The sequence below is a fragment of the Rhinatrema bivittatum genome, chromosome 1 (assembly GCF_901001135.1).
Source record: "Rhinatrema bivittatum chromosome 1, aRhiBiv1.1, whole genome shotgun sequence".
In the NCBI taxonomy this organism is placed as follows: domain Eukaryota; kingdom Metazoa; phylum Chordata; class Amphibia; order Gymnophiona; family Rhinatrematidae; genus Rhinatrema; species Rhinatrema bivittatum.
The window spans coordinates 686,820,115-686,840,101 of record NC_042615.1 but is presented as its reverse complement, the minus strand read 5'-3'; the positions used below and the strand labels follow the sequence as shown (position 1 = coordinate 686,840,101).

The following is a 19,987-nucleotide window of genomic DNA, read 5'->3' as shown; positions in this document are numbered from 1 at the left end:
GGTCATCCCTATAGTAAACATTCTGAAGGAAAAGTTGGCTTCCATGAACAAGAGGGAATGGAAGCAGTGGTGTTGCAGTTTCTGGACTCTTTGCATAAGCAGGTACAAGAGAGACTGAAACCTCTCATATACAACATTACATACATGCTTGCTACACTTTGTGATCCACAGGTGAAAGGGAGTCTTGCCCTCAAGTTTCAGCATCTCACATTCATGAAGGAGGTGCTGGTAGATAATATGTCTAAACAGAAGCATTAGATGCAAAGAGAGAGTGGGTATCTAGCACAGGAAAGAGTGCCCCCTCAGAAAGTGGTGCAAGCAGGAGCAGTACCCTGTCAGTACCCTTCCACCCCACCTCAATATACTATAACCATGTTGCTGAAAAATAATTATTTCTTCTAAAATAGGCCATAGCGAAAGCAGCTGGCAAGAGAGACTCCTGACCCACCCAGGAAAGGAGACCTCAACACAAATGTATGTGACAGGCCATCTAGCAAAGCCCATTGAATACATGGACACAGATGCATTGGCATATTGGACACATAAGTCGGCAGTCTTGCCAGACCTAGCTAAAGTGGCTCAGCACTGTCCACCAACTAGTATGCCCAGTGAAGGTATCTTGTCAATGACAAGTGACAATATGAGCCCTCATCACTCAAGGCTGATGCTAGAGTTGATGGAAAAAATGGTCTTTTTGAAAAGGAATCTGACTCTGCTTAGGTTTCCAGAATTTCCATGTCCATGGCAAGATGACAGAAAGCACCTTAAAGACTGTGGTACTGCTCTACCTACCTGCCCATGCCCCAGGTGTACCTCCTTAGGGATCTTGCTGCTACTGCTCTGTTTACGTCATGCCCTAGATATACCACCTTAAGGAGGCACAAGGCAAGGTAAGGCCTGAGTAGGCCACAGAGCAAGGTACAAGGAAAGAGAAGGCCCGGAGGCCATAAGGCATGGAGAAAAGACTGCACTGCAGCAAGAGGCAGTTAGCAGACCTCCTGCTTTCCTCCAGCCCCTCTCCTCCTGCTCTCAGGATCAGCCTAAGTAGAGCCAGAGAAATTGTTTTTGGGGGGGGGAGGGGGAAGAGGGTCAGAATGAGAATCTGATGATGATGGTAGGGGAGGGGTTTGGGAGGAATAAGAGAAACTTGAGATCAGTCAGAGTGTGTGTGTGTATGTGAAAGAAGACCTGAAGGGCAGGGTGTGGGTGTGAAAGTGAGGATGAAATGTGTGAAAATGAAACTGAGGAGCTGGGAGGCTGTAAAAGAGATGCCAGTGAATGGGGATTTGTGTGAAAGAGGGGATGGAGTATGAAAAAGACTGAGGCAATGGGGGGTGGACCAGTTAAGCAAAAGGGGGTGTGTGCACTTGTGGGCATATTTGTCCTTAGACCATAGAGAGGACGGGAAAAAACAAGGTCTAGAAGAGATGGGTGGGAAGAGTGAGTGATGGAATCTCAAGTGTTGTGGGGAGAAGAAGAGTGAATGATCAGTGCTGGGGGACTGGAGGGGAGGAAAGGAATGAGTGAGAAGGCAGGGAGGCAAGAATGAGTGAAGAGACATGAAGGATTATAAGGAGGACAGTGAGGGGTGCAGGGGGCACGAGTGAAATGTGTGAGGATAGAGCAGCGGCGGATTCCAGATGAAGACCGGCCCAGGGTTTCACCGCCCAGGCCGGCCCAGGAGATACCACGTGGTCTGTCGAGCGCGGCTCTGTCACGGCCGCGCTCGGCAGACCACATGACTAGCACGACCGGCCCACTGGGGGATGCCCGATCCCCAGATAGGCCAATCCGCCCCTGGGATAGAGGAAGTGTGAGTGAGGGTATCTGAGGGTTGTGGATAGAGGGAGCATAAGTGAAGGGTACAAGATGGATTGGAGGAGAGGGAGAAAGGGGATCAGAGCGGATGCAGGGGGTTAAAGAATGAAGGGATCAGAGGTGCTATGGGATGTGAGTGAGGTATCAGATGGGCTGTGCTGTTTACTGAGGAGATTAGAGGGGTGTGTTTGGAGAGACAGTGAGTGAGAGGACTAGAGGGAGTGTGAGTAAAAGTTGAAAGGAGTGTGAGTGAAAGAGAAGATCAATGCCTGCGGAGTGGTGTGAGTGGATCATTCCTTCCTCTCCTGACTCTAAACCCCCTTCTCAGATCCCCTCTTTCTCTTCCTCCTCCCTGATTCCCCATCCTTTCCTCCCTCTGTGTTTCTATCTTCCTCCACTCCTTATCCTTCCTGCCTGAGATCCCTCCTATTCCCATCTCCAGATCCCTTCCAGTTTCTCTCCAGTATTGATCAATAAGATCCCTTTTCCTCTAATAGCCACAGAAATGTCAGAAAATTATTTTATTTTTATAAAGCAAAAAAAACAAACATCATTGTGCTGCAGAATCTTGAAAAAACCTGTCGCAAGAAACAGAGGCTCTGCTTACATCCATTGTATTTGGTTGTGCTCTAAGAGGATTTTTGTGATCACATTAAACACGAATTAAGTACCATGGTTAAGTGATCACTCACTAAATCACTACAACTATATGCGGGAAATACCACATACTAACTTAACTAATGAAAAACGTGTTAACCTTTTCCTTCAAAAATGTCTTCTGGCAGGTAGAAAACACATATTGTGCAAACTGCTAGATGATATGGCATCTGATCATACAATGTGGAGAATGCAATTGCATCAGATGATGGCAATGGAATGTTTTTCTGGACAAGATGGCAAACCACAGAGTTGGTAGAAGTTTTTTGCATCTTTGGCAACCTTATATTAATACTCTGCCAACTAAAACCTGCAATATGATCCTTAATATGTATCCAATGAAAAAGATAAAATAAATTAAATCCTAGGATTTATTAACTAATAGTGATTGGGTTTTGTTTTTTTTTAATAGAAATTATTTCCAAGTTCTTATATACTTGCTGTAGTTACACGATGTTAGGTTCCATATTAGGAACTACCACCCAGGAAAACGTTCTAGGCATCATAGTGGATAATACTTTAAAATCGTCAGCTCAGTGTGCTGCAGCAGTCAAAAAAGCAAACAGAATGGTAGGAATTATTAGGAAGGGAATGGTTAACAAAACGGAAAATGTCATAATGCTTCTATATCGCTCCATGGTGAGACCACACCTTGAATTCTGTGTACAATTCTGGTCACCGCATCTCAAAAAAGATATAATTGCGATGGAGAAGGTACAGAGAAGGGCAACCAAAATGATAAAGGGGATGGAACAGCTCCCCTATGAGGAAAGGCTGAAGAGGTTAGGCCTGTTCAGCTTGGAGAAGAGACGGCTGAGGGAGGATATGATAGAAGTCTTTAAAATCATGAGAGGTCTTGAACAAGTAGATATGAATTGGTTATTTACACGTTCGGATAATAGAAGGACCAGGGGGCATTCCATGAAGTTAGCAAGTAGCACATTTAAGACTAATCGGAGAAAATTATTTTTCACTCAACGCACAATTAAGCTCTGGAATTTGTTTCCAGAGGATGTGGTTAGTGCAGTTAGTGTAGCTGGGTTCAAGAAAGGTTTGGATGGTTCTTGGAGGAGAAGGCCATAAACTGCTATTAATCAAGTTTACTTAGGGAATAGTCACTGCTATTTATTGCATCAGTAGCATGGGATCTTCTTGGGTAATTTGCCAGGTTCTTGTGGCCTGGTTTGGCCACTGTTGGAAACAGGATGCTGGGCTTGATGGACCCTTGGTCTGACCCAGCATGGCAATTTCTTATGTTCTTATGTTACTGTGTTTATAGTAATGATTAGCATTTACATTGTTAAGCGTAGTCAATTTTCTGGCATTTTTCATACGCTACTCTTTTTTTTCAAGAATGAAGGGAGGGGAGAGGATGGAGGAGAAGTATGGAGGCAGATTATTAACATTTTTATTTGTTACTGTACTAATAATTAATGTTAGTATTATTTGAGATAGAACCTGAAGAAGAGAAGGTCGATAGAATAGTTGAGATTAACTGCATAACTCTCATACATTTTGATATAAGAGTAAATACTGATAACTGTATGTTGTATTTATCGCCTGCTCATTGTAAGTTGTAACAGTTAATGCTGTTATATTTAAATACCAATAAAAAATGACTGAACATAAAGAAAACATTAACAAACATAAAAAACACTAAGCTCATGTAAATGAAAATTTAAATGAAAATTGGTCTCACAGCTACCCCTATTAGACCTCACCGACCCGAACACTGCCATTCGCTCCTGGAACAACATAACAGAAAACATAGCCAACAAGCTCTGTCCTTCAACTACAAAAAGATCTCACACCAATGCATCCAACAGACAACCGTGGTTCACTAATGAACTCAGAAAACTAAAACAAAGTTTAAGAAAAAAAGAAGCGACTTGGCGCAAAACCCCTTGTGACATCACCATTTTTTCATACAAATCCACACTTTACCAGTACAAATCTCTCACCTCAAAATCAAAAAAAGACTATTATGCATCTAAGATTCACAACCTGGTTTTTGACGCCAAAGCCCTCTTCGCTTATGTCTCCAGCCTCACTCAAACCATTCCGCGAGAAATCCCAGGCAACATGGCACAACCCAAAGCGGAAGAACTCGCTCAGTTTTTCCAAAATAAAATCACCAATCTCTTAACACAACTGCCTTCCAATACAGCCGACCTCCAGACATATCAACAACCTGCCCACAAAAACGTCAGCTTAAACACCTTTGAACCCGTCTCTTCCACGGAGATACAAACCATCCTGAGAAGAATGAAACCTTCGTCTCATCCTGCAGACCACATCCCCTCCAAACTTCTTCTATCTATTCCAGACACAATAGCCACTTCATTGAAAAATATCATCAACTGCTCTCTAGCCCAAGGAACCTTCCCAGATGATCTTAAAATGGCCTCAATCTCACCGCTCCTAAAGAAACCCAACCTAGACCCGAAGGACCCTAACAACTTCCGCCCCATAGCTAACCTCCCATTCATCGCCAAGATCATGGAAAAACTAGTGAACTCTCAACTCTCAGATTTCATCGAAGACAACAATCTTCTCTTCATCCCACAACACGGCTTCCGTAAAAATCGAGGCACAGAATCCCTCCTCACTTCGTTGACAGACCATATCTTACTGGGCCTCGACAAAGGAAACTCTTTTCTATTGATCTTGTTAGACCTATCAGCAGCGTTCGACACGGTCAACCACACCATCCTCTTAAACCAGTTATCGTCCATAGGAATCTGCGGCACCGTCCTATCTTGGTTCAAAACCTCTCTCAACAACAGAGGTTACAAAGTTAAACTCCAAAACAAGGAATCCTCAAGATTTGACTCTGCCATAGGAGTCCCACAAGGTTCTTCATTATCTCCGACTCTATTCAATATTTACCTGCTTCCTCTTTGCCAACTTCTCACTGACCTCAATCTAAAGTACTTCCTATATGCAGATGATATTCAAATCATCATCCCCGTCAAAGACACATACTCTAAAACTCTTGACTACTGGGAATCATGCCACCAAAAAATCAAACAACTTCTCAACAGCCTTCACCTCATCTTAAATTCCTCCAAGACAGAAATCCTACTCATCTCTCCCGAGAACAATACACCTAACATTACTCTTCCCACCAACCTACCTACTGCACAAGTTAGAGACTTAGGAGTGTTATTGGACAACCGGCTAAACTTCAAGGCACACATCAACAAAACAACCAAAGACTGCTTCTATAAACTCCAGGTTTTGAAAAGGATAAGACCTCTCTTCCATGCTCAAGACTTCAGAACGATCATCCAGGCAGTCATTTTTTCAAAATTAGACTATTGCAACTCCCTATTGTTAGGTCTGCCTTCTTCCTATTCCAAACCATTACAGATGGTGCAAAATTCAGCAGCCCGACTACTAACTGGCACAAGAAAAAGAGACCACATATCTCCCATCCTGAAAGAGCTACATTGGCTACCCGTATACTTCCGTATCATGTACAAAACCATATGTATCATTTTCAAAACTATACATCAATGCACTTCCCTCGATCTTCAATTTCCTCTCCAAGTATACAACTCGACAAGACCTACCAGAGATGTTTATAGAGGCACACTCCAAGTTCCCCCTGCAAAAACGACTAGACACATTACCCTAAGAGATCGCGCCACCTCCACAGCTGGCCCCCTTCTGTGGAATTCATTGCCCACAGATCTCAGACTGGAACCTTGCCTCCCAACTTTTAGGAAAAGACTTAAGACTTGGTTATTCAAGCAAGCTTTCCAAGACACAATTTAATGACACAATCCAAGGACACAACCCAAGGACTCCTCAAAACATTCAGCCATTAATCATGCCATTTGTACATAACTTGTAATGTGACTTGTATATCGTTTAACCATTTATTCTTTCCTTTTTCTTCCTCTTCACCAAGTTCTGCCACCCTTGTTAATTGTAACTGTACTTTCGGTCACCTGAGTTCTAGTTTGATGTATTTAATGCACTCCCGTTTCATGTAAACCAGCAAGATATGTTCTCATGACTGCCGGTATATAAAAACCTTAAATAAATAAATAAATAAATAAATAAATAAAATAAAATAAATAGTACAAAGAATAAAAATTCTATAGAATTCAAGCCATTGCAGGTAGTGCTAGAAAACACAGCATACTGTCCAACTGCATTAATCTGATCAGTACAGTATCACACCAGATTCAAAGCATGTGCCTGTTTGTACTGAATTATTTGCCCACTGCTTAAGAATGGGCCTCCACACCAAGTGGGATCTCACTGAGGCCAATTCATGAATGCTGAAAATGTGCTCAGCAATGGAAAGAAATAGGACTTCTGTGGATGAACACGAAAAGATCTGAGACACCTGACAATCATAGTATTAGGAAAGGAAGGTGGGAAAAGGCAATAGTTAAAAAAAAAGGATATTTCCATAAATGTGTCCCATATGTAACCCCTTTTCCTCAGGGATCACCTTCAGAGCACTGTGATTGCCACTGCTGCAACTCTGGAAACAGCTAAAAGGCCTCCAGGGATCACCAACTGGGGACCAAACTATTTCTGAGAAGCCGAAGGGAAGACGTTCCAAATGCACAAAGTCCAATGTCCACACTTCTAGTTGGTTCCAAAATAGAGAATTTTATTTTGTAAATCCAAATGAAAATAGATACTTTCTTCATGAAAAGGCTTCTTAAATTGGTAGTAATAGGATTCAGTTCAGCAACTCAAATAAATTTGTCCCTTGTCTTCAACTATTTCTTTGAAGATGAGGCTCCAATTCAGACTTCAGCCCCTAGGCCTTCGGGGCAACATTTTTTCAGAATTAAAAAAAAAAACCCAACAAAAATCTTTTCTTTCCTGAGCTTCTCCAGCAAGAATTCCACCCTTTTTCCTAGGGCTTTCGTCCTCTGAATGTCTAACAGGAATCTCCAATATCTGCAGACTTCAGAATTCTACCAGCTAAGGAGCCCTTCCATTCCAGAGTACTCCTTCCCTCTTCTCCACACTAAGCTGCCTTTCACAGCATCTTAAATAACTTCTCCCCAACTCATTCCCCCTGGAGGAAATGTACCTCCCCCTAACATCATCCTAATCTTCTCCAGGTATCTCTCACTCTTCAAACAAGCATTACCTCATCCCCCTTAGTACCCCTCCTTACAGAGGGCAAGAGTTCTGCACTTTACACAGAACTCCCTGAGTGCACCCTGTGCAGCGAGAACCATCCAGAAAATGTTAGAACCTTTGGAGCAGGTTAGTGACCCTTGGTAGGGTTACACATTCAAAACACATATGAAGGGCAACAGGTTCTATATCCCTGTACGATCCCAAATTATCATTTAATCTTATTGCATTTTTTTCTTTAATGTTATCCCCCCAAAGTCTCCCTCTTTTTGTAGACCTCCACTCTAGGTGACATGGCTGGGCAATATGTTTGCCCTCAACTGACCAGAATGGCAGTCTCTTCCAAGGTTTACCCTCAGCGCCACGCGTCTGGTCTGCAGGAGTTGCTGCTGTAGTGGAAACATCTTTTCACCCTCCCCAGGACTGCACATGTCATTTCTGTGGGTGCTATGCCCCATCTGACCCCGCTGGGCAGATAATGTTAATCTAAGTATTCTGTGCTGCGGTGCACAGGACAGCAACCTAAGCCACAGAGGCAATCCGTTCACAGTCAAAGTTTTTAAAATAGCAGAATTGCACCCTCAAACATCAGTTTCCAAAAAAATCAAATTGCAATACAGTAGACAATATTCTTCTGAAATGTATGAAAACCAATACAGAAAACCCAACTGTGATGTAATCAGTTACACAATTAATTTAATCACAGTAGGGGCAGTCCTTGACATTATGGTGATAAACATGCAGGAACATGCCCAAACACCAAATCTATGACAAAATATCATAGATAGTGATAGAGGACATCCCCATTGATGCAAATGGTCACAGGGATACAGTATCACTACGCAGTGAGCTTACTGTGTGTCTATAGTGGGTCATTATTGCAAGTAGAAATTATTAGCATTAATGCCAAGCAGAGAAGCATGGCTGGCCAAGGCTTTGTTTACCCATTGTTTTACTATGGTTAAGAGAAATAGGAAGGCAAAGGCAAAGTCAAAGCAGAACTGCTTTACTTGATATCAAGTTTTCTATTTGGGACTTGATGTTCATAGCAATAAATAGAATATCGCTGTGGAGATGGGTGTTATTACGATGGAAATAGACATGGACATAGATGTTCAACACAGACAAATGTTACTAATGATAGAATATTATTTTAGAGACAGAAAATAATGTTTAACATAGATGTTCATAGTGGAGTGGCCTAGTAGTTAGATCAGCAGGCTGAAAACCAGAAAAGCCAGGGTTCAAATCCTGCAGACTTTCCTTGTGACCTTGGGTAAATCATTTCACTTTCCATTGCCTTAAGTACTGAACAAACGTAGATTGTAAGCCTTCTGAAGACAGGGAAATACCTACATACCTGCATGTAATTCGCCTTGAGCTACCAATGAAAAGGCATGACCGAAACAAACAAAATAGCAGAATTCTGCTGCTATGAAGAGCTAAATGTAGACTGAATACAAATATATTAAAATTCTGCACAGAAAACTGCTGTTGCTGAACTAAAACAAATGACAGAACTTTAAGAGACTAACAGCTTGACGCAATACCAATGCGCTAAAAACATGCGTCCAAACTGGATGCACTTTGGTTTAGTGCGCCACAATCACTTCTCCTGGGCATGTGATGTAATAGGCAAATGAGCTGCCACACTAAAAAGGATGCGCTAGGGATAAATTGTGTGTCCCTACCACATCCATGGCATCGGGTGCCCAGGAAAAGTGTCAGTGAGCAGGTTAGGACAACAGACGCTCAATTTTACAAGCACAGCCACGGGTTAGGAAAAATGGACGCTCGGAAATTGAGCATCTGTTTTCCTAACCTGACTGCCAGCAACACATTTTTCTTTTCACATTGCTGCTTTCTGTGGTTCCTCAGACTTAATACTGCCACGATATTAAGTCAGAGGAACCACAGAAAAGTAGTATTTTCTGTTTTTCTATAAACCTTTGGGGCTTCTCAAGACTTGCCAGCTTTAGGGCTGGCATTATTTTTTGAGCGTAAAAATGTACATGTCAGCCATCTATTTTTTACGTAAGGGGGTACTAGCTCATAACCTCATCAACATGGCATTTACATGTGATGAGCGCTATTAGCTATCCGCTGGTTTGGACGCGCATTTTGGACACGCTAATCCCTTTGTTGCATAAGGGGTTATAGACGTGCATCCAAAATGCACATCCAACCGTGGGTTAACCTGTGCACTAGCCTGAGCGCATGGTATTGCATCGGCCTGTGTGTATTTTTCTCTTTTAGGGGTCTATTTACTAATATGTGGTATTTGTACCACAGGGAAAACTGCCATTGGGATTTACTAAACAGCAATACCAAGAACTATAGTTTACTGAATCTCATGAGCTTTTCGCACATTTCTGGCCGCCACAATACACTTTGACAGCTCCCCACCCCAAAGCTGCCATGTTTTAAAGCAACCACACGAGCCCAGAAATGTCCCCCACCAGAATGTCTGAAAAATCCTCAAGGGTCTTGGGACCCTCTCGCCCAACCTCCCTCCTCCACCCAACCTGTTAAAAAAAAATATATATATGAGAAACCTCCATAGCCCCTCACCCCACCCAGTTAAGATGTCCTACTCCCTTAAGAAAATGCCCTGAATCCCTCCCACAGGTTACTTGAAATTCTTGTGGTCTAGGGGGGCAGGAGCAACCCCAATTTCTCCTGACCTTACAGCGCCATTTTTCAAAATGGCACCAGCTGACCTCAGGTGTTCCTTTGCCTCTCCCATAGGAGCACCTGGGGTCAGCTGGCATCATGTAGAAAAATGACACCGATGGAGCAGGAGCATATGAAAGTCACTCCTGCATTCAATACACCACAAAGATTTCACATAAGCTTTGAGACAATGGAGCTTCTTAACTGTGGGGAGCAGAGCCTTATGTGATTTTAAGTATCGAGATGCATGGGTGAAGGCAGTATGGGAGAGGGGATCCCACTAGACCCCAAAGGATTTTTCAAACATTTTCATGGGAGGACTTTTCTGATATCATGTGGCCCTTTAAATTCCCTAATTTGCGTTCTTAGGCTCCCAGGCAAAAGGTAATTACATCTCTTGAGGTGCAGTCAACATACAGTAAATAACATGTCCTGAGAAGTTTAACACAAACCACGTTATCAATATCCATAGAAATGAGCTGTGTTGCATGCATTTGCTCATTACCATGCCTGCATTGGCCTGGTTTATGGGCCAGGAAATAATGCGAGACAATTGCACATTTCATGCATTATTTCTGCGCTATTTCTTTTATTGTGCAGAAAATGCTGTTTACTGTGTATTAACACATTAGTGCAGCTTAGCAAATAGGCTCCTTAACCTGTGGAACACTTCAAGTCTCTCCCACTCCTAGAGTGGATAATAGATGAAGCACTCTCAGACCATGGGAGTAGAAACCTAGCTCCATTGATGTCAAGTTTAAGTGCACCTATCATTCTTGTTAGAAGAACTTTTAAGGCTCCCCTCTCTCTTCAACTGAGGGCAGCCTTAGAAATAAACATATTAACTTGGAAACAGATCTGCTATTGATCTACCTCAAGATGTCCAGATCCCTTTGAGGAAAGTTAAAGCCTAAACAAAGTTGACAACCCAACATAGCTTGATGTTATCTATAAAAAAATGGTATGCTCTTTAAGATTACTTGTGAATAGTTAAATAAGAACACACATCACCCACCCTTGGTCACATCACTCCACTTAAAATAATTTTGATTGATCACTTTTCACAGGAGCCTGCCCACCAATCTAGGGAAGGGGTGAGAGTGTGGAGATCGCCTGGGAAGTGGATGAGAGGTGAAAAGAAGGAGATTTAAGACAGATGAATGACAGGAGGAGAAAAGAGAGGTGAAATCTAGCTAAGAACGGATAAAGAGGCAGAAAAAGAAACCTAGAAAAGAGATCAAATGGAAACATCAATGTCAGATAGATGTAAGAGAGGAAACGAAGACAATAGGAGAGAGAAAAATATAAATGGGCATGAGACATTACCTGGGTTTCTTTGTTGAATTTTTTTTATTTATTTATTTATTTATTTATTTGGAGATCTTTATATACCGCGGTACGTAAAGGTCTACATCACCTCGGTTTACAGAAAACAATAACATAGCACAATGCTTTACAAGCAACAAGTTATACAGTAAGAAAACAATAAATAGCAACAGGTTTTGCATACAACAGTTAATAGGAATGTGAACAATTAACTTCAACAGTAGTTGACAACTTTATACAGAAAAACTGATTTTCAATTAAAACTAATTTTCAAGTTAAACATTGATCATCTATGGTATGCTTGTTCAAACAACCATGTTTTGAGGTTTTGTTTGAACGTTTTGTGGCAGGGTTCACAATGTAAGTCCAATGGCATATTGATCCATAAGTTGATACCAGCAATAGAGAAGGAACGTTCTCTTGTGGATACGTGCTTGATGTGTTTGAGTGGATGAGCAGCTAATTTGGCTTTGTGGATATTCCTAATTGGTCTATTAGATGTGTGGAAAATAAACTGATCAGAGAACCATAGCATCTCTTGGTTGTGTATTGATTTATGGATGAGAGAGAGCACTTTAAAAGTGATCCTGAACGTTACAGGAAGCCAATGTAGAAACATTAGGGCAGGGGTGATGTGTTCGTGTCTTCAGGTATTAGTTAGTATGCGAGCAGCTGGCTACAAATGCCACCAACATGCACAACTTGCACCTCCTAGCAATGGTGCAAAAACATTTGCTGCAGTTCCTCCTGCTTTATTAGTTTAAATGCTCTCTTCTGTTACTACTGTAGTAAGCTACCTTTGACCCTTTTTATGCTTTATTTTGTTTTCTTTGTGGGCACATATTTAGCCTGTGCATCCAGCAGTATAATCTTAGACATATCTATTTTCTCTCAATACTCACATCTCTAAAATCCTTCCACTTAATCATAATGAGCAGGAGAGTTAAAAAAAAAAGCTTTATATTAAATCCTACCTCCTTCTGAATATTTTCCAAGGACATTCCAAGTAGTTGGCAAGGATAAGTGAGCCATGGCCATCATCACATCATGATCTAGTAAATGCAGATCCTCGTCCGATAGTCCAAACTGATCACACATGGTCTGGTGACTGGCTGAAGTAATGTAATCAACTTGGCCAACTAGGAAGTTTGACAGCTTACATGCCATATCCTGTATGTATGTTACAGAACCACCGCCAACTATCACTGGTGAATACCGCTTAGTATACATGCAGACTGAGACAGACACTGTTTCCAGGGAATCATGTCCTGCAAATAAGGAAACAGTAATCATTTGATATATTTCTAACAGAAAAGATTTTTCACATGAATTACTGCTTTAACAGCACAACATTTACAACTGTCTCAATGAATAATTCTTTTATACCAGTGAAAGGATGCACATTGCATGACTGTAATTTTATGTCAATAGATGTTCAGGTTTTCTTTTCAAACCAGATGTATTACAATTATTTTAACACTGACTTGTTGATTTTATTGAATTTCATTATAATCTGCAATATACAAGCTGACCCAAAAGTTATGTACTGGAAACACTACACCTTCATGCTGAGGAGCAAGAGCCCAAAATGAGACTGTGAAAGGATGGACAATTTCTTCCCTTAGAATGGAAATAAGATATGTCTAAAACCTGCATTATCCACACAGATTTTGAGTGGGTTATGTTCTTTGAAAAGGACTGAATTTGGAAAGAATTGTGTATGAGATTTATATGTGATTATTTATATGTGATTAATTACAGAGGGAGTTTTTTTGAAAATTAAATGCACCTGTCCCAGATAATGAGATATTTTGCGCTATTAGTAACATAGAAACATAGAAATGTCGGCAGAAGACGGCCAAATGGCCCATCCAGTCTGCCCAGCAAGCTTCCACACATTTTTTCTCATACTTATCTGTTACTCTTGGCCCTTTATTAGTAACTTTTTAGTTCTAGTTACCTTCCACCCCCACCACTGATATAGAGAGCAGTGCTAGAGCTGCATCTAAGTGAAGTATCAAGCTTAATTGGTTAGGGGTAGTAACCACCGCAATAAGCAAGCTACTCCCATGCTTATTTGTTTACCCAACCTGTGCAATTCAGTCCTTGTTGGTTGTTGTCTGAATATGAATCCTCTTTTCTTCATTCCCCTCTGCCTTTGAAGCAGAGAACTATGCTGGATATGCACTGAAAGTGAAGTATCAGGCTTATTTGGTTTGAGGTAGTAACCATTGCAACAAGCAAGCTACTCCCCCGCTTTTTTGTGAATGCAAATCCTTTTCCTCATTTCCTCTTGCCGTTGAAGCATAGAGCAATGTTGGAGTCACATTAACCATGTGTATGTTTATTGAAAAAGGGTATTAATCACCAGGTAGTAGCTGTCATTCCCGCAAGCCCCCCTATACCTCTTCTCTTCATTCACATCCTCTAGACTTTATGGCTCCACAGTGTTTATCCCACACCCCTTTGAAATCCTTCACAGTTTTGGTTTTCACCACTTCCTCCGGAAGGGCGTTCCAGGCATCCACCACCCTCGCCATGAAGAGATACTTCCTGACATTGGTTCTGAGTCTTCCTCCCTGAAGTTTTAAATCGTGACCCCTGGTTCTGCTGATTTTTTTCCAACAGAAAATGATTGTCGTTGACTTTGGATCATTAAAACCTTTCAAGTATCTTAAAGTCTGTATCATAACACCCCTGGCTCCTCCTTTCCTCCAGGGTGTACATATTTAGATTCTTCAATCTCTCCTCATAAATCATTTGATGAAGACCATCCACCTTTTTGGTCGCCCTTCTCTGGACCACCTCCATCCTGTCTCTGTCCCTTCGGAGATACAGTCTCCAGATCTGAGCACAGTACTCCAAGTGAGGCCTCACCAAGGACCTGTACAAGGGGATAATCACTTCCCTTTTCTTACTCAATATTCCTCTCTCTATGCAGCCCAGCATTCTTCTGGCTTTAGCTATCGTCTAGTCACATTGTTTCGCCGACTTCAGATTGTTAGACACTATCACCCCAAGGTCTCTCTCCTGCTCTGTGCACATCAGCACTTCACCCCCCATCGAATACAGTTCTTTCGGATTTCCACACCCCATATGCATGACACTGCACATCTTGGCACTGAATCTCAGCTACCATATCTTTGACCACTCTTCCAGCTTACTTAAATCCCATCTCATTCTCTCCACTCCTTCTGGCGTGTTCACTCTTTTGCAGATCTTAGTGTCATCCACAAAAAGACAAACCTTACCTTCTATCCCGTCCACAATGTCGCTCACAAAGATATTAATCAGGACTGGTCCCAACACCAATCCTTGCGGCACTCCACTTAACACCACTCTCTCTTCAGAGTAAGTTCCATTTACCATCATACATCGTCTTCTGTCCGTCAACCAGTTTGCAATCCAGGCCACCACTTCGGCACTCACTCCTATGCTTCTCATTTTATTCACAAGCCTCCTGTGCGGTACAGTATCAAAAGCTTTGCTAAAATCGAAGTAGATGACATCGAGCGCTCTTCCTCGATCTAATACCTACAGTATCTGAATGTAAACCGATGTGATATCTCAGATCGAATGTCAGTATATAAAAATAAATTAATTAATAAATTCCCTAGTCACCCAGTCAAAAAAGTCAATCAGATTTGTCTGACAGGACCTTCCCTTGGTGAATCCATGCTGCCTCTGGTCCAGCAATTCTTCTGACTGTAGATATTTCACTATTCTTTCTTTCAGCAGTGACTCCATTACTTTTCCCACCACCGAGGTGAGGCTAACCGGCCTGTAGTTTCCAGCCTCCTCTCTGCTCCCACTCTTGTGAAGCGGGACCACCACTGCTCTTCTCCAATCACTCGGCACCACACCCATTTCTAGGGATCTATTGAACAGGTCAACAGCGGACCTGCCAGCACATCTCATGAACGATGAACGATGACTATGGCACTTCATGAACGATGGACTATGGCACTTCTAGGTTAAAGCACCTTAAGCTTTAACCCGTATCCTCTATTGTATTTTCTGGATTACCACCACCTTTTACTTCCTTCCAGCTACATAAGCATCCAAGTTCTTTCTCCTTGTTGAATGTAACTTTGCCTTATTCACCTCTATTGTTTAACTTACTTTAGTTATGCGCCAGTTATACCCTTGTTAAATGTAAACCGATCCGATATGGTTATTAATATGGTCGGTATAAAAAAGTGTTAAATAAATAAATAAAATAAATAAATCTCTGAACTCCCTCAGTATCCTCTCTGCTTCAACGGCAGGGGAGATGATAGCTCTCTGCTTCAACGGCAGGGGAGAAAGACTGATACTTCACGCATATCCAGCATAGCTCTCTGCTTCAACGGCAGGGGGAATGAAGAAAAGTGGATCTATATACAGACAACAACCAATAAGGACTGAATTACATAGTCTGGGTAAACAAATAAGCATGGGTGTAGCTTGCTAATTGCGGTGATTACTACCCCTAACTAGTTAAGCTAGATATTTCACTTAGATGCAGCTCCAACACTGCTCTAAGAGCCAAGAGTAACAGATAAGTATGAAAAAAAAAAGTGCGAAGCTTGCTGGGCAGACTGGATAGGCCGTTTGGTCTTCTTCTGCCGTCATTTCTATGTTTCTATACTTGGATGAACCTCATCAGGCCCCATGGCTTTGTCCACTTTCAGTTTCCCCAGCTCTTCCCATACACACTCTACTGTAAACGGAGTTACATCTACTCCTCTTCCTTCCAGTTTCTTGTTAACTAGCGATGGTCCTTCTCCAGGGTCCTCTTTAGTGAACACCGAACTGAAGCATTCGTTTAATATTTCTGCCATTTCTTCGTCTCTTTCCACACATTGATCCTTTTCACCTTTCAACTTCACTATACCACTTCGAACTTTTCTCCTTGCTCTGATGAATCTGAAAAATGTTTTGTCACCTCGCTTTACCTCTTTGGCTATCCTGCTTGACATTTTGCCTCTTGATTACTTTCTTCATCTCCTTCAGTTCCACCAGATATTCTTCTTTGTGCTCCTCCCTTTGGGATCCTTTATATTTTTTGAACGCTGTTTTTTTAGCTTCTATTTTGTCAGCCACCTCTTTTGAAAACCAGATAGATTTCATTTATCTTTTGCTTTTCTTTACTTTTCTAACATTTAGATTAATTGCCTTGGTAATTGCTCCTTTTATTTTGGACTGATGAAGCAGGAGGGTAAGTTGTCTAAAAACGCTGTTTGGGCAATATGGATTAGACACCAAAATAGTCCAAAAATAACCTTTTGAGTGGAGACATATATTCATACATTAGAGACATTATCTCCATTAGTGAGCACTAAATCGAGTATAGCTCCCTCCCTCATGGGTTCCATTACCATTTGTTTGAACAGAGCCCCTTGCAGGGCACCCACTATCTCTCTACCTTTGTTAGATTCTGCAGAAGGGATTCTCCAGTCTACATCCGGCAGATTAAAGTCTCCAACAATCACCACTTCTCCCTTCCTTCCCATCTTCTGGATGTCTTCAACCAGATCTCTGTCAAGCTCTTCCTTTTGATTTGGAGGCCTGTAAACCACTCCAATAAAAATGGATGCCCCATCATCTTTTTTTTAGGTCGGCCCATAGTGCTTCTCTTTGCCCCAAGTTCCTTGCAGCTCAGATGCTTGGATATTGTTTTTGACATAAAGAGCCACTCCTCCCCCTTTCTTGTCCTCTCTGTCCTTCCTTAACAAGTTATAGCCCAGTACTGCCATATCCCAATCATGAGATTCCATGAACCACGTCTCCATGACAGCAACAACGTCCAAAGTCCACCTCCACCGTTAGGGCTTGCAGATCTGGGATTTTATTGCCCAAACTATGAGCATTTGTGCTCATAGCTTTCCAGATTTTCTCGTTCAGGTTATTGGAAGGCTTAAATTAGGGAAAACACCAGGGACAGACAGGTCGAGTCATGAATTGTATAAAATTCTTAAGTTCTTTGAAGGCTATGTTCAATCATGCTTTGCAATTTGGATTTTTTACTCCAAGAATGAATCAAGCTATTATTATAGTGCTGCCTAAAAAGGGAAGAGATCTGGTAAATCCTTCTGATTTCCATCCAATATCACTTTTAATGTGATTGTGAAAATACTGGCTTCTATATTGGTGGCTCAATTGGATAAAGTTATCCCTATGCTAGTGGAGCTGATCAAACGGGATTTGTATCCAGTAGATATGGAGTTAATAATGTGCATAAATTGCTTACAGTTTTGGGAATCACAAGTTGAGACGAGACACAGGAATGGTCCTAAGTCTTGATGCTGAAAAACCTTTTGATAAGGTGACTTGGACTTATATGTTTTGGGTGTTAGCTAAATATGGCATTACAGGACCATCGTGGATTGGATCAAATTGTTATATATAACTCCCAAGGCTTGAATTATGGCCAATGGATCTCTTTCTAGGGAATTTGAACTTTGAGGGGGAACACATCAGGTTTGTTCTTTGTTGCTGCTTCTTTTTGTATTAACATTAGAACCCTTAACAATTAAATTGCAGAACTGTGCAGATATCCAGGGTATTAATGTGAGACAAAAGGAAATAAAAATAAGTCTTTTTGCAGATATCATCTTACTCTTCATGGAAAAGGCTGAGACAGTCATAGAACCAATTTTGGACCTGTTTTCAGCCTTCAAATTCTTTGCAGGCTGGAAAATTAACTTTGATAAGTCAAGAGGCCTTGCCTCTATACCCTTCCTTAACAGAGTTGTGGCGAGAGTCATTTTTTTTTTTATGGTCTCCCTTAAAAATGAAATATTTAGAGGGTGGGGCCCTAGTGATCTCTCTCTTTTATACTGTGTGAATTTTAGAGATATGTTAAATGGGTTTGCAACTCAGCTGAGAACATTGAGTGAGTTGCCTGTCTCACTTATAGGTAGAAATGTGCTTTTCAAAATGATTTTTTCCCATTTATTATCAGACCCAGCACTACCAGGTGTAAAAACCGTGCAATTGCACAGGGTGGCACATCCTGGGGGGTAGTGTCGGGAGCAGGGAGAGAGACCCCTGTGGCCACTGGTGGACCCAATACCACTGGTGGCAGAAGCAGAAGACGACCCACCAGCAGCAGATGAAGCAGGAAGCCGGCAGGCCACATCCCAGTACGCAAGAGGAAGCCCATCCTGCAGTTTCTCATGTGCCAGCCCCACAGTATTCAACACTCATGGTGCTAGCATGTCCTCTATGATCTCTCGCGATGCACGAGATGAGCATAGAGGAAGTGCTAGCACCGCGAGTGTTGAATACCGGTGCTGGTCTGCGAGAGGAGCCACAGAATGGCTGCTCTCCCCAATGAAAGAGCTACAGCTCCATGCAGCAACAGCAGAGGAAGAATAAGAGGCCCCCATGGGCCCTGCCTGCCTGGAGAAAAGGCACAAGATGAATTTTCTTGGGGTTTGTTTGGTCCCATTTGTGAGACTGACATTGTTCTGAATGATTCAGAAACAAGAAAAATGGCAAAAATCAAAACTGAAGATGGGAAAGTAGAAACACTTTTTATTTATGATGGTGAATCAGTTGCAGGAAAGGTTGCAAGCAAAGGTCAAAAGGATGCATATGTGTGTAAGTGAATGTGAGCCTGCATGGGATGGGTGGGTGAATGGGAGCATGATTGGCAGGCCGATGCAATACAGTGTACTCAGCCGAGCGCACTGGTTAACCAGTGATTGGACGCACATTTTGGATGTGCATCCACAACCCCTTATGCTATAAGGGGATTAGCTTGTCCAAAACACGCGTCCAATCCCCCGCAAAGCTGATAGCGCTCATCACAGGTAAATTCATCTTGATGAGCCTATTAGCTATTCTCCCCCCCGATGGAAAAAAATGTGCACCCGACGGGCATATATTTATCCTCAGAAATTAACACCTGCCCGGAGCAGGCGTTAAATTTTTGAGCAGCCCAAAAAGTGTACAAAAAAAAAAAAAAACAGAAAAAAATACTGCTTTTCTGTATTTCCTCCGATTTAATATCATGGCACTATTAAGTCAGAGGAACAAAGAGGAGGAGAATGTTAAAAAAAAATAAATATTTTTTTTAAAGTGTAACAGCAGTCAGGTTAGGAAAAGGGGTGCTCAAAAAACAAGTATCCATTTTTCTAGCCTATGGCTGTGCACAGGTTAGGAAATCAGACACTCGTAAAATTGAACATCCATTTTCCTTACCCACTGACAGTCACCTCTCCTGGGCACCAGTTGCCGAGGAAGCGCAAGGGGCACACAATTTCCCCTAGCGCCTCCCTTTTACTGCAGCAGCCGATTTAAATATTAAATCATGAGGCCCGGAGGGGTCAATCGGCGCACATTAGGAGAACATGCGCTCAGTCATGAGTGCCCGTTTTTCCCACGTCAAAATTGCATCGGTCTGTGGGAT

General features: G+C 41.9%; 1 protein-coding gene across 4 annotated transcripts in view; it reads right to left on the bottom strand.

Moving 5' to 3' along the window:
- ARHGEF28 (Rho guanine nucleotide exchange factor 28) overlaps nucleotides 1-19,987 on the bottom strand; it is a 585,749-nt gene that overhangs the window by 404,297 nt on the left and 161,465 nt on the right. For all 4 annotated transcript variants that reach the window (XM_029574889.1, XM_029574896.1, XM_029574905.1 and 1 more), the window contains one exon: nucleotides 12,564-12,857. In XM_029574889.1, the coding sequence (XP_029430749.1) occupies nucleotides 12,564-12,857 (294 nt within the window). The remainder of the gene's footprint in view (nucleotides 1-12,563; nucleotides 12,858-19,987) is intronic.